This window comes from Thermochaetoides thermophila (genome assembly GCF_000221225.1).
Source record: "Thermochaetoides thermophila DSM 1495 unplaced genomic scaffold scf7180000011816, whole genome shotgun sequence".
Taxonomy (NCBI): domain Eukaryota; kingdom Fungi; phylum Ascomycota; class Sordariomycetes; order Sordariales; family Chaetomiaceae; genus Thermochaetoides; species Thermochaetoides thermophila.
Window position 1 is genome coordinate 6,695,888 of NW_006383032.1, and position 13,447 is coordinate 6,709,334.

General features: G+C 53.6%; 3 protein-coding genes across 3 annotated transcripts; all 3 read right to left on the minus strand.

The window, feature by feature from the left end:
- Positions 1–326: 326 nt before the first annotated feature.
- Positions 327–2,992, minus strand: CTHT_0039100 (uncharacterized protein; the record flags this gene model as incomplete). The annotated part of the gene is made up of 4 exons (XM_006694258.1): positions 327–1,922; positions 1,981–2,193; positions 2,269–2,719; positions 2,796–2,992. The coding sequence occupies 4 exons, from the start codon at positions 2,990–2,992 to the stop codon at positions 327–329; spliced, it is 2,457 nt and encodes an 818-aa protein (XP_006694321.1).
- Positions 2,993–4,319: 1,327 nt separating this feature from the next.
- On the minus strand, positions 4,320–5,659 carry CTHT_0039110 (uncharacterized protein; the record flags this gene model as incomplete). Its single annotated transcript, XM_006694259.1, has 5 exons — positions 4,320–4,416; positions 4,476–4,659; positions 4,717–4,795; positions 4,845–5,201; positions 5,282–5,659. The coding sequence occupies 5 exons, from the start codon at positions 5,657–5,659 to the stop codon at positions 4,320–4,322; spliced, it is 1,095 nt and encodes a 364-aa protein (XP_006694322.1).
- A 2,162-nt stretch (positions 5,660–7,821) lies between these two features.
- CTHT_0039120 (phosphorylase-like protein) lies at positions 7,822–10,948 on the minus strand (the record flags this gene model as incomplete). Its single annotated transcript, XM_006694260.1, has 6 exons — positions 7,822–8,232; positions 8,351–8,423; positions 8,484–9,910; positions 9,959–10,224; positions 10,296–10,616; positions 10,789–10,948. The coding sequence occupies 6 exons, from the start codon at positions 10,946–10,948 to the stop codon at positions 7,822–7,824; spliced, it is 2,658 nt and encodes an 885-aa protein (XP_006694323.1).
- Positions 10,949–13,447: the final 2,499 nt, after the last annotated feature.

The following is a 13,447-nucleotide window of genomic DNA, read 5'->3' on the forward strand; positions in this document are numbered from 1 at the left end:
TCCGTACTTGGCGACATTTGAAGTCATTCTTGACACTATCACGCTTGTATATACTGATTGTCATTATCTAAACGCAAGATTCGAGGCCTTTCTCCTTCTATACCCTCTCTCAGCCATCTTACTCGCTGCCATGCCCAAGTCCTTCAGATCTTCCCCTAGCCCCAACGATTGTATACCCGGTAACAATGACCCCCTTCTTCTCATGGTACAGCCTTCCCCCTTCTTCTTCAAGACCCAAACCATAAATATCTATCTACCTAGGTAGACTCTCCCTACATAAGCCCATTACTTCTTCAAACCCAAATCAAAGCCCTCACCAGGAATCACTACCTCCCCCAAACCCTACTCTCCTCCTCTCCCAACGTCCCCTCCGCCTCCTCACCCTTCTTCCCCGTCGCGTACTTTCCCCCAACTTCCCAAAACCCCGACACCTGACTCGGCACCCGTTCATACCCCTCCGAATCATCTTCCTTATCCGTCAACACCCCCTCCTGCGCGCTCTTAAAGCTCTCCGTCTCTGCGGTGTCATTATCCGGAACAGTTAGCTTTTCCTTCTCCTTCTCCTTCGCCTTCTCCGTAACAGAGTTTTTCTTTGTAGGAGACGCCGGTCGTGATGATGACGATGCAGCAGCATGATCATCGAAAAGGACCTCCCTGGATCCAGACCCAGATCCGGTCCCTGTGCCAGGACGAGATATCTCAAACGACTCTCTTGTGGGCGTCGCAATCCTTCCGATGAAGGAGGTAAAGAATGAAGAGGGGGATGTCACTCCTCCGGAGAGGTGTTTCCTTTCCTTGTCGGTAAGCTCTCGGTCTTCACTGTCGCGTTCGCTACGCTCGCGGACGGTATCTTGACTTCGGCGGGGGAGAAGGGAGGCAGATGAAGGTCGAGATTTGTGCCCTCTTCCCCAGGAGGTCCAGCCCCCTGCTGTACTTGATGAGCCGTTGCTGCTGCTTGGGGCGTTGTTGGCTTCGGAGGTTGAGGAGGACGCAGTGCCAGCACCACCACCACCACCACCACCACCACCACCAGACCATTTACTTTTCCCCCACGCCGCCCAACCACTCACGAACGCCCCCGCTCTATCCGCGAACCCCGGCCCCCCTCCTTGCGTACCCTCCCCCTCTTGCTTCTCCCCCTGCTGTTGCTCCCCCTCCTTCTGCTTCGCCGCCTCCTCTGCCTTCTTCCGCTGCCCTTCCCTAAAAGCCTCCATCTCCGCATAAACCCTATTCAAAAAGCTGCTCGCCTTCTCCTTCCCGGCAGCCACACTCCTCCCCAGCACCTCCCTACTCTGCGCAAACCGCTCATCCAAATGCAAATCCTGCACCTGCTGCGCCAATCGGCGCTGGATATCCTCCAGCGTCAGACCCCCCGCACACGGGTGTCGGGGCTCGACGATGTCGAAGAGGTGAGAGTCCGTAAACGAGTTCCAGATGCGATAATTGTCGGTGCGCTGCCAGGCTTCGATAAAGTCGTTGTTGAAATCCGTGGAGGGGTCGCCTTCTATCTCGGGGAGGAGCATGCGCGGGTTATTGGCGTGCTTCGCCAGATGGGCGCGGTACTTGACACAGGATGCCAGTGAAAGCAAGTACTCTTCGAACTGCAGCCGGATGAACTCCTCGCTGCCGGCATACCCCATGGTCTTGGGCCGGCTTGGGTTGGCGTCGTCCCAGGTGTCGTTCACATTCTGGGTGATGAAGTCGATCCAGCGGCGATCGGGGGTTGAAAGGGACAGGGCGGTGCGCAAAGAGGGCGAGGTAATGTTGATGGTACCTTCGTCGAGGTTGATGAGGATGTCAGAGTAGCGGTCTTTTTGTTGGAGGAGCAGCGAATTGGTGCTGCCGACGATATAGGATTTCGTGCCAAAATCCGCGAGCAGGTCGAGTTGTTGTAGGGGGGTGTAAGGGCCGAACAGGCTGCCCTGGAGGAGGAGGGAGGGGGTAAGTATGGAGTCAAGGGCAGGAGTTGAGAACAAATACCTTGCCAAAGATCTGCAGCGGAAAGCCCATATACGCCAGCAGCGATGACCGATCGCTCGTCTTGACGCCTTCGGGGCGTTTAAGGTTCTGCTCGTAGCTGTGCAGCTCGGGACCAGCCGAGTCTTGCAAGTTACGAAGTAGCCCGGGAATCAACGAGATGAGGGAAAACTGCGTCAGACACAACCGCTCGCAGCGAGTGCCAAAGAAGAGCATCTAGATGCTTTCATCAGCCTTCAACCCTTCCCCCCAAACCTTCTCTTATTCATCAGAATCCCGAATCCGACCTACCTTAGGCTGCAGCAAAGCCGCCTTCAACAACACAAGCGTCTGCCATCTAAACTGTCTCACCAGCTCCCTCAGACTCAACCCCAAATGCTGCTGATCCCCTCCCCCTCCATCCCCATTCCCTCGCTGCTCTCTCAACTTCCGATCCCTCACCGCCTCATCGACCAAACTCTCCTGAAACCTTTTCAAAATCTCCACGTCCCCGAACTCGCGCTGCGCAAACCACGCCTTGGTCACCACGCTCAGCCGCTCGCGGAGCATGCCAAACTGCGCGGGGCTGTCGGCTATCACGACGACCGCTTTTTGGACGGTTGAGCGAGTGACGTCCGCCGGGCGGTGGATGAGTTGCGAAGCATCGATTTGGCGGGTGCAGGCTATGCCGAAGAGAGAGGTTGCTGGGCTGGAAGAGGAAGAGGGGCGGAGGAGTGTGAAGTAGGAGAATTCTTCGGTTAACCTGGCCACGCATCATTAGCCATTTTTACGTTCCTACGACTTAACTTAGTGACTGAGAGAGGAGGGGAAAAACGTACGCATGCGCGCCATCACTCAGCGCCATGAACGGCAGCAAGCCCCAATCATATGCCACCGCAGGATCGAAGCCTTCCTCGACACCAAACCAGCGCTCGACCTCGGGGCCGCGGGCATGATGGAAGTCGACGACGCAGACGAGGGGCGTCCAGTCCGAGCCAGAGGGGGATGGGGAAAAGGGGCTTGTTGGCGCAGACATGACGGTTTATTTTCAGTTGCGGAGATGATGATGATGATGATGAGATGATGAGATGTGAGATGATGAGATGATGAGATGAGAGATGAAAGTAACGGAACGGGGCGAAACGAGCAGGCGAGGCTACGATCGTGTAGCCATCAAAGCAATTAGCTAGCTCTCTTGTAACGGGCCAGTCGTACTGTCTAATTAAGATCTCGTTTTGTCGGATTTCGAGCCTGTCTGTCGTCTATTGATGTCGAGACCTTGCAGCGGACCTGTTATGGAGGAAAGTCCAGGTTCATTTCACTTTAACTGATAAAATTGTCCACTCCCTCGATCGTTGCTTGAAACTCAGTTGACTTGCACGATAGAGGGGTGCCCAATCCACAGCACAACTCCCCGCTGTTCTGCTGTGATCCACAGCTAAAGATTGCCCTGTCGCTGGCGGGGGGGGGGTTCACTCACTGTACATTGAAGTACCTGAAGATTGTGAGATTTTGACTGCCAACTTCTGGTTTAAGAGATAAAATCAAGTAAAAAAAAAGAAAAAAAAAACACACAGACAGCAGAGCCGCAACCGTGTGACCCAAGCGAAATGGAGAACGCCAAACTGGCACAGGCGGTCTGAAGCAGCGGCCCGCATCAAGCCAGTGACGTGTGCAACGTGGGGTCGTCCTTGATGAGCGAGCATGGACGCTTGGCACCGTGATTGTGTGCTGGAAGAGGTCAAGGTTAGGGCATGCTCGCAGGTAGGAATGAGTTTATGGTAAGGGTTAGGGTTCGTTGTAACAATGAGACGGGCGGAGAAGATAGCTTGCTCAAGAGGAGTTGATGTGAGAAGGCGTCTGGCTTGCAGATTCATTCATTGACTGGTTCAATCAATAGGCTTTATTTAGCCACTTTTCGGTTTTCGAACTGTCATAGTTCCTAGCTTGTCATACCGGACAATCCCAACCTTCAGGAGGTGTCGGACTTGGATGATTAAAACAAGTCGTTCTCTCGATCCAGGTAATACCCATTCCCATTGCAATCTACCCCAAAACGAAAAGTATATATAACCTTCCCGGTAACCCCTCCCAAAGCAAACACCTTTTCCCTAACCAATCCCATTCCCATCCAAAACACGCCAGTCAGCCTTATACATTACCCCCCAGCCAACACCCGAGCTCTGTCCGTCATGTCCCATGACTATGCTGTGTCCTGTGTATGCTGCAGCAGTATGTATAATGGCAATCTCTGTCCTGTCTGATGAAGAATCCAAAAGCATGCCTCTCTGTGCCTCTGCCTACTCCGGAACGCCATCCGACCATTCGACCGTCCGACCCAGACTTATGGAAGTTGTGCCCAGTCATTGGATATTATTAAGCTGCTCTTCTTGCGCTTCCGCCTCCTCCTGGCCGTAGAGACCACCTTCCTCGTTATGGAAATCGAGGATTTCGGCGTACCTTTTTTTTTTCCCCTCACATTAGCGACCTGTTTGCTTTGTCAAGAGAAGGGGACTCACATCATAATCTTCCATGTGTCAACCGGCAAATCAGCGTCGTTGAAGCTCCAATCGAACTTCTCCTCGGCCACCGGCTCGTCGGTCGGGTCATGGTATGGCGCAAGGTACTCGTGCTCGAGTGCTTGGGCTGCCGTGATGCGCTTCTTGGGATCGAAGACGAGCATGCGCTCGAGGAGGTCGATAGCTTGGTACCCAATGTTAGTGTGGCTCAAACGGTGGGATAGAAAGCAAACAAACATACCGGCCGGTTCGGCATTCTTGAACCGGTTCTTGAGCGGCTGCCGCTCGCGCTTGGGGAGTGACTTCACAAAGCGGAGGGTCTGCCAGGTCAGCAGATATCTTCAAAAGCTCCAAAGATTTCACACCCACATTCTCACTCGCAATCGTCTCAATCACATCATCCGGCGGAGTGCCCAATAACTCAGTAATAATAGAAAACTGGTTGACATGGTCCTTGCCGGGGAAGAGCGGCTTGCCCTCCATCATCTCGGCGAAAATGCATCCAGCGCTCCAGATGTCAACCTCAACATCATACTTTTGCCACGTGAGCATGATCTCTGGGGCACGATAGTACCGCGTCGACACATAGCCCGTCATCTGCGGGTCCTGGACACGGGCCAAGCCAAAGTCGCAAATCTTGAGGTCGCAGTTCTCGTTAATCAGGATGTTGCTCGGCTTAAGGTCGCGGTGCACCACGCCCGCCGAGTGCACGTATTTGAGGCCGCGCTGAAAACGTTAGGTTAGCCTACGTCCACACGACATCCACCTCCAAACCCAACCCCCCCCAAAACGGGTCTCGGACGCACCATAATCTGATACAAAAAGTACTGAATAAACTGCTTCTCCAGCGGCCTGCTGGTCAACAACCGATGCAAATCAGTCCCGAGCAGCTCCGTCACAAAGTAGATATCCTCCAGCGGCGAGATGAAGATGTCACTCAGCGAAATGACGTTCTCGTGGCGCAGGTGCTTCAGCAGCTTCAGCTCGCGATAGGTTCGTTTGGCTAAGACCGGCGTACTAAACGGCTTCATGATCTTCTTGATGGCGACGGCCTGGTTGGTGAGTTGGTCGCGAGCCGAACACACCAACCCGAACGCACCCATGCCCACGGGCTGCAGGTCTGTGTAGCGGGACGTTATCTCGAAGGTCGTGCCGAAGATCTGCGCGCGGACGAACTCGGCCATGGTGATGGTTGTTGTTTAATTTCTTGACACGTGATGCGTTTTGACGCGTTGAAGAGTTGGGGCTGGTTTGGATCGAAGCAGCTGGCGGAGGGTGATGTCGACCTGATTGAGGTACGAGGTACGAAGAGTGCCAGTTCGATAGCTGGTGTCTGGTGGATGGATGAACTTCGATGAAGTCGGAAGGTGGGGCAATTGTGCCCAGGACGCGGGGCGGTCGACGGTTGCTTGGAGGCCTCGCTGAGGGGGTTCTCCTCGCCTCCGAGATAACGCAGTGTTAAGAATATGTGGACGAAGGTCAAACACGCGATTTTGAACCTTGAGAAAAATTAGAAAAGCTTCCGGAGGCGAAGTCGAGAGATTTCTCCAGATCCAGGAACGAACGATCGACGGCCGTGCTCGAGCACCGTGCTGCCTGGCGGGGTTGTCTGGCACTAACAGTGGGGCTGGACCGCAGCGGAGTGGATATTACCGTAAATTTGGGACGTCAATACACGATTACGTTGTTACAAAAAGAGCTTACACAGGAAAAAGAGCAGAGCATGATATGGTTAGCTCACAGTTCTAAAGCTTCTGAAGACAGTATCAAAAAAAAAAAGGTACCAGAATCGTTCCCCGTTTCAATATCGAGCACATGCTCCTGTCCAGGGCTAAAGTCAGTGCGGTTGTTCTCAGGGAAAACTAATCGACGTTCGGTTGGCAGCTTGAATGCAGTAACCCTCTTTGTACTTTGTCTCTTTTGGCAAAAGATCAAGTCACATTCAAGTTGACCTATGCTTCTTTCGTCTGTCGGGTGTATCTCGTCACCTCGAGTTCAGCTCTTAAAGCCTTCGAGTCCACTTGGTGTCCTTCTCGGGGTAAAACAGCCGTCCAAAGGAACAACAAACAATCCAAGCAGGCGCTTGGACTGTCAAACAGCGGCGCAATGAGTCTCAATCCCAGTCCGAGACCTCGCTCTCCCCTGCACGGCCGGCAATTTTGCTCGGCTTTGTTCTCGAACTTCAAGTTTAAGCTTCTCAAAACCTTTTTCACCCCTAATCAGATTCCAAGAACAAAGCATTGTCAACCTCAAAGACTCCAGTAAACGATGCCATCTACTGGTATTCCACTTCGTTCTTGACATGCTCTACAGTAACCCGAGTTCTCTAAACTGTTATTCAAGTTAACCCAGCATCCACAGTCTCAACCTCCTCCCCGAATTAGGCAAACACCATAGCCAACAAGTAAACAGCGTAGTATCTCACTGTTCTTGAGTCCTCTCCAAGCCTGCCTGTCTTCAGAACCCATCAAGACCATGCACCTCTCAGCATGCACAATGACGCAATACTGCACCACCTTTGCTGCGCCAACCCTCTCCGTAATGTAAGGTACCAGATTTATGGCCCATTCAGCTCAAAGAGCCTCGTCCAGGCCAGAAACCGAGCACGAGCCAACAGAAGCCATAGCATTTCAAACAACCGGCCTGCTGATAAAGCATTAAGCTGGGTACAAGCACTATCTCCGACAAGCCGATCGGTCTACCGTCCCCGATCTCCGATTTCCGAGTGCCGGTTCCCAGGATGGAACTCGGCAGCGGATATGACTTCGGCTTCGTTGATTTGTTTGCCGACCTTTAAATGGCTGTGCGTTGCGTATGACGTCATACCCGTCGGGTAGGGAGCAGGGGTTTTGTCTGAGCGACCCCTCCTTCTTCTCTGTTAGCCTCTCTCTCTCCGAACAAAAAAAAAAACGACATTCAATCCAGCAAAACGGAAGCAAATCTTGCCAGCAGATGAATAGCTTGAAATTAGAAAGGCTCGAGCTCAAAGGTTAAAGCCAGAATAGAGTGAACATATACCTCTCAGTCTCCAGTCAAGCATCAATCATATCCTGCCCGAGAGCACGGAGTGAACCCTGCCCCGTTCTCATCGTAAACAGTGTCATCGGAAAATATAAGTGTACCATGGACAATACTTAACTAAGAGTTGTGTTCTAAAAGAATTGCCTAGGTGAAAGGATGCCGAACCAAACGAGCCATTTGTGGAATTGAGTAATTGAGAGAGCAGATAACTCTCCAGACGAATCATAGGATTACGGTAGCCAAAGCCAGCAAGCCTCCTACCCAAATCTCTTATCCTACCCAAAACCCCCCCCGAGAGATAGGTAGATACTCCCAATTCATTGGCTTACTCCTCCCCCTTCAGCGGCTCAATATTCCAAATACCCTCCGCATATTCATTAATACACCTATCGCTGCTAAAGAACCCCATCCGCGCCACACTCAAGATACTCTTGGTTGTCCATCCCTCCTTATCGCGGTACGCCTCATCCACCAGCTTGTGTGTCTCCAGATACGAATGGAAGTCGTCTGAGACAAGGTAGTAGTCACCATGGTCGCGCACGGCAGAGATGATGGCCGCAAAGTCCTGTGGGTTGCCGAACGTGCCGCGCTCGATTTCTTCGAAGACCCGAGCCAGGGATGGATCCAGGGTCCAGTCGCCGCCGTAGGTGTGCGCGTGGCGGAGGTCTTCGACGTTTTCAGCGAGGTTGCCAAAGAGGAAGATGTTTTCATCGCCGATTTCGCGAGTGATTTCGATCTGTTCACCGTTAGCATATGACTTGATCTAGCCGTAAGATTAAAAGGTAGGGGAGGAAGAAGGGAAAAAGGAAGGGAAGGCTTTTTTTTGGGGGGGGGGGGAAACGGGGGAAGTCTACATTGGCGCCGTCGCAGGTACCGATGATCAACCCGCCGTTGAGCACAAATTTCATGTTGCTGGTGCCAGAAGCCCTGTAGTCTGTCAGTTCCATCCATACCACGATCCCAACTATCAAAGAGGGTATAACATACTCAGTACCAGCAGTCGATATGTGCTCACTAATATCCGACGCGGGGATAATCATCTCCGCCTTGCTGACATTATAATCCGGGATAAACACCACCTTGAGCAAATCCCCAATCTCCTTATCATTATTGACCACCTCGCCGACAGCATTAATCAAATGAATGATCTGCTTCGCCATCCAGTAGCCCGGAGCGGCCTTCCCACCGAAGATGCTCACCCTCGGCTGCTGCTTGGCCCTCTCCTCAGGCGTCATCTCCTTGAGCGTCAGATACCGGTGAATCGCCCCGAATATATTCATCTGCTGCCGCTTGTACTCGTGGATCCGCTTGACCTGCACGTCGAACAACGCGTTGGGGTTGACTGCAATCCCAAGCGTGTCCTTGATGTACTTGGCCAGCCGAACCTTGTTGTTGAACTTGATTTCCGCCCACTCCCGGCGGAAATCGGCGTCGTTGACGTGCAGTTCGAGCTTGTTCAGCTGGGTTAGATCGGTCAAAAACCCGTAGCCTCCCGTCTTGCTTGCAATCAGCTCCGAGAGGCGGGGGTTGGCCTGGTGCAGCCAGCGGCGGGGCGTAATCCCGTTGGTGACGTTGGTGAACTTATCCGGGCCGTAGATGTCCACAAAGTCCTTGAAGATGGTGGTCTTGATAAGATCGGAGTGCAGCTCCGCGACGCCATTGACCTTGTGCGAGCCGACGATGGCCAGGTGCGCCATGCGGATCATCTTGGGGTTGGTCTCCTCGATGATGGATACACGCCGGAGGAGATCACGGTCATTCGGGAACTGACGTTCCACGGACTGCAGGAAGAACAGGTTGATATCATAAATGATTTGCAGGTGGCGCGGCAGCAGGTGCTGGACCAGCGGGACGGACCACTTCTCGAGGGCCTCGGGAAGGACGGTGTGGTTGGTGTAGCCAAAGGTGCGGGTGACGATGTCCCAAGCCTCGTCCCAGCCCAGGCCCTCGATATCAACCAGGATGCGCTGCAGCTCGACGATGGCGAGCGTCGGATGAGTATCATTAAGCTGGATGGCGACTTGGTCGGGGAACTCCTTCCAGGGACGCTTGGACTTCTTGAAGCGGCGAACAATATCATAGAGCGAGGCGGCGACCCAGAAGTACTGCTGCTTGAGGCGCAGCTCCTTGCCGCGGTCGAGGTTGTCGTTGGGGTAGAGCACGGCGGAGATGGTCTCGGCACGCTGCTGGTCGGCGACGGAGCTCTCATAGTCGCCGTTGTTGAACTTCTGGAAGTCGAACTCGCCGCTGGCGGCCTTGCTCGACCACAGACGGAGGTTGTTGGTCGTTGACGTGCCATAGCCCGGGATCGGCACGTCGTAGGCCACTGCCTTGACCGTCTCGCCGCCCTCCCAGCGGTGAACGACGCGACCGTTCTCGTCGGTCGTCTTGACGACGTGACCGTAGAATTGGATCTAGGCTATCAGCAGGGTTCTTAAGAGTGTCTAGATCGGGAGACCTACATCAACAGTCACGTCGTGACGGGGAAACTCCCATGGATTAAAGTCGAGCCAGTAGTCGGGCACCTCGACCTGGTAGCCGTCGATGATCTCCTGCTTGAAGATACCGTAACGGTAGCGCAGGCCGTAGCCCCAGGCGGGATAGTTCAGAGTGGCAAGGCTGTCGAGGAAGCAGGCAGCCAGACGGCCGAGACCGCCATTGCCCAGGGCAGCATCGTTCTCCTGTTCAATGACGTCCTCAATGCGGAAGCCGAGCTCAGCGAGGCCAGCTATACAGCGTCAGCGCTCATCCAATCCGCTCCCTCCCCCCAAGATCCGATGATACTCAAGAGCAACCCACCCTTAGCGATATCTTTCTGCCCAATATTCAGCATAGCATTATCGAGCGCGCGTCCCATGAGAAATTCCAGACTGAGATAATATACGCGCTTCGCGTCGGCCAGGGTCTGCCGCTGCTGGGTGCGATTCCAATCGTACACGAGACGGTCGCGGAAGGCGAGGGCGCAGGCAGAGTAGGCGGCGGACTCGTCGCAATTGAACATGCTACGGGCCAGCGTCGTCTCAACGTGGCGCACCAGCTCGCGCTGGAAGCCATCCTTGTCGGCGAAGGGCTTTGCTTGGTGCTTGCGCCAGGTCTCGCGCTGCGGTTCGGGGATGGAAGCTGGGGTGTGTTAGCTGCTAGCTAGCTCGAGAAGAATTGGAGACACCCCGCATGAGGGGGAAAGGGGAGGGGAGGAGAGGGGGGGGGGGGAAGGCAGAGTTGGGGTTGGGGAGGGGGTAAGAGGGGAGAAAGCAGCTGAGAGTTTATCACAGAAGCTTTTGTAAACTCATACCCTCAACAATCTTGATCTCACCAGCCCCAAGGCCGGTGTGCGTCCGCCTGTGCTTGGGCCGCGAGATGCCGGCAGGACCAACATTGCCCTGAATGTCGACGATAGGAGCGCCCACCGAGGGCCGCCGCTCTCTGTGTGGGATGGCGGTGGCAGTCGTCATGTTTGCTAACGGGATGTCTTCAGGATTAAATGAGAAAGAAAAGGATCAGAGTTCAAGAAGGAGATCAGGAGGAAAAGTGATTCGACGTCAACACTATCGTCTCACTCATTCAGACAAGGGATGCTTGTATGCCGTCGTCAAGTGAAGCTGGAGCTCAGGCGGGGTAGCTCCGTCTCGCTTCGCTATCGCGAGTCCGATAAGAATAATATCTGGAACAAAAAACCGAGGCCAGTCTTTGCGGGGGGAGGGTAGATTATATGGAGGAGAATAAACCAAAGGAGAGGCAGCAAGGTCAAGACAGGGCTCGTCTCCAGCTGCCCGGATGATGCAACGATCTGCACGATCAACTAAAGAAATCGGCGGGGATGGAGCCGGTGATGTGGATGTGGATGGATGGGGATGGATGGGGAGATGGGGACCGGGACCAGCTGGCAGGCTGAGCGAGCGAGTCACAGAAGGCCCGAAGTTAATCAACCGTGGATGGACACGACAGCGACAAGGAAGTGGAAAGTGGGAACGTGGGAACTGCGGCCAGGAACCGTAGGTGAAGCCCGACGATTCGACCTGACAAGCAAGTGAGCAGGTTGCCCAGGGTAAAAAAGATTGGGCTGGAATCACAACGAAATGCAGACTGAACTGGAATGTAAGCTGGGAGTAGGTTTGGCAAAAAACGCGTCGTCCGTGACAGACAGATAGGAATCTAAAATCTTTTCAATAATGGTCCCCGCGGTCGAGGAAGATAAGCAACTTAAATAAGCCCGAGTCCTCGACCTCCTGTCATCATCCCCTTCCATCCATCCCTCCTAACTCAACATGCCGCCCTTAGCAACGGGAGGAGGCACAGCACCCGACCCTACCTCTCTTTACCTTGCGTACACAACATCCATCCATCCATCCATCCTTTCCCGTCCTTTGTCCTGTTAAACAAACAACCCCCTCATTTCCGGTCTCAACTCTCCTAGCTCGCCAACCATGCTAGCAGGTTCTTTGCACACATCCGTCCATTAGGTACTCATCCAAGCATAACCGTACACTCAGTCTACCTAAGCGCATATGGCCTTTCCCCTCCCTTCCATGTCCCCAACCAAACCCAAACGTGGCGACACGAGCCGGCCCATTCCAAACCCGACGACGACCGGTAAGGCCGCAGTACATATCATCAATAATAACACAGCATTGTCGACTCCAACACCGGGCAGGCAGAGTTGTTGTTCACCTGCTCGGTTGGTTGGTTATCATTGATTGGGTGGCCCCGGCCCGGGGTTATGTCTGCGGCGCAAGCATGCAGAGGGCAGATGGGTCTGGCATGCTACTAATGCATGGTAACCTTACTTGGCTGATGGCAACCTCTCGGAGAGTGCAGTGCAGACGCCATTCAGCCATCCTGACTGAGCAAATGGACGGACAGCCAAGCGTTGTACGTAGGAGGCGTGAAGACGTAGGGAGTGGCGTTTGATGCAGAAGCCAGCCTGGGCCTAGCCGTTGTGTTGGGGACCTAGGCCTTTATTATTTTTTTTTTTTGTTTCGTCAACGCCCATCTCCTTAAACGACCCATTTCCCCCTCTCCCCTCTGTATAATGTACTCTTCACCCTTAGGTAAGCTCATGTCCTAACAAGCCCTACCCGTTGCCACCTCACACTGGCATGACATGGCATCATCCGGGCTATTGTACAGCAGGCTAGCGTTAGATGTTTGGGTTGCTCTGAGGTCGTTGGGTAAAAGGAGAAGCTGGCTGCCCCGCAATTTTGTCCTCCAGCTTCTAATGGCTGTCAGGTCAAAGGAGATGAAGGTCTCAAGCTTGAGGAATACCAGCAGGTTGCGATGAGCTTAGGTAAGGCAAGGCTGGCTAATTTCATCCATCACATCATCTCGAAACTCGAAACTCAAACCAACGCTAGGAAGCTCCCGTAAGGACGTGGCCGTTGAACCAGACCAGGCCAGACTAGATCTCAAAATCTGAAGGCGGCGCAGCCCAGATCGGACGCCACAATCTCATGAGCTCCCGCGTTCCTGAAGGCTGAATGAAATAAGTCTCGCTTAGGCACTTCCAGTTTGCGCCTTGGGGCTGAAGACACCAAGTTAATATCGTACCCAGCATTTTCCTGAACAATTCAAAGATTCCTTTGCCCTCCTAGCCAAACAAAGAACGCAGGGCAGCTCACAGTCCAGCCCAGCCGGCCATTCCCAGCTTGACAACAGAACGGTTGAGGCGTCCGAAAAAGGTGGGGCATGGTGGGGCAATACCCACAGCAGCTTGAAGTGGGGTTTCTCTGCGATATCCACCGGTGATAAGGTACCCCGTGGCAAAGTGACACAAGACGGATGTGAAGAAGATGAGGTGGCAAAACACTGAATTGAAAACACTGGCTGCTGGGCTGCTGTCCACTGGCGGGAGTTATAAGCCTTTCTTTGAAGTCGTTTTTTCATATTAACAGCCACAGCCACAGAGAGAGAGAGAGAGAGAGAGAGAGAGAGAGACTATATATCTACTAGTACGG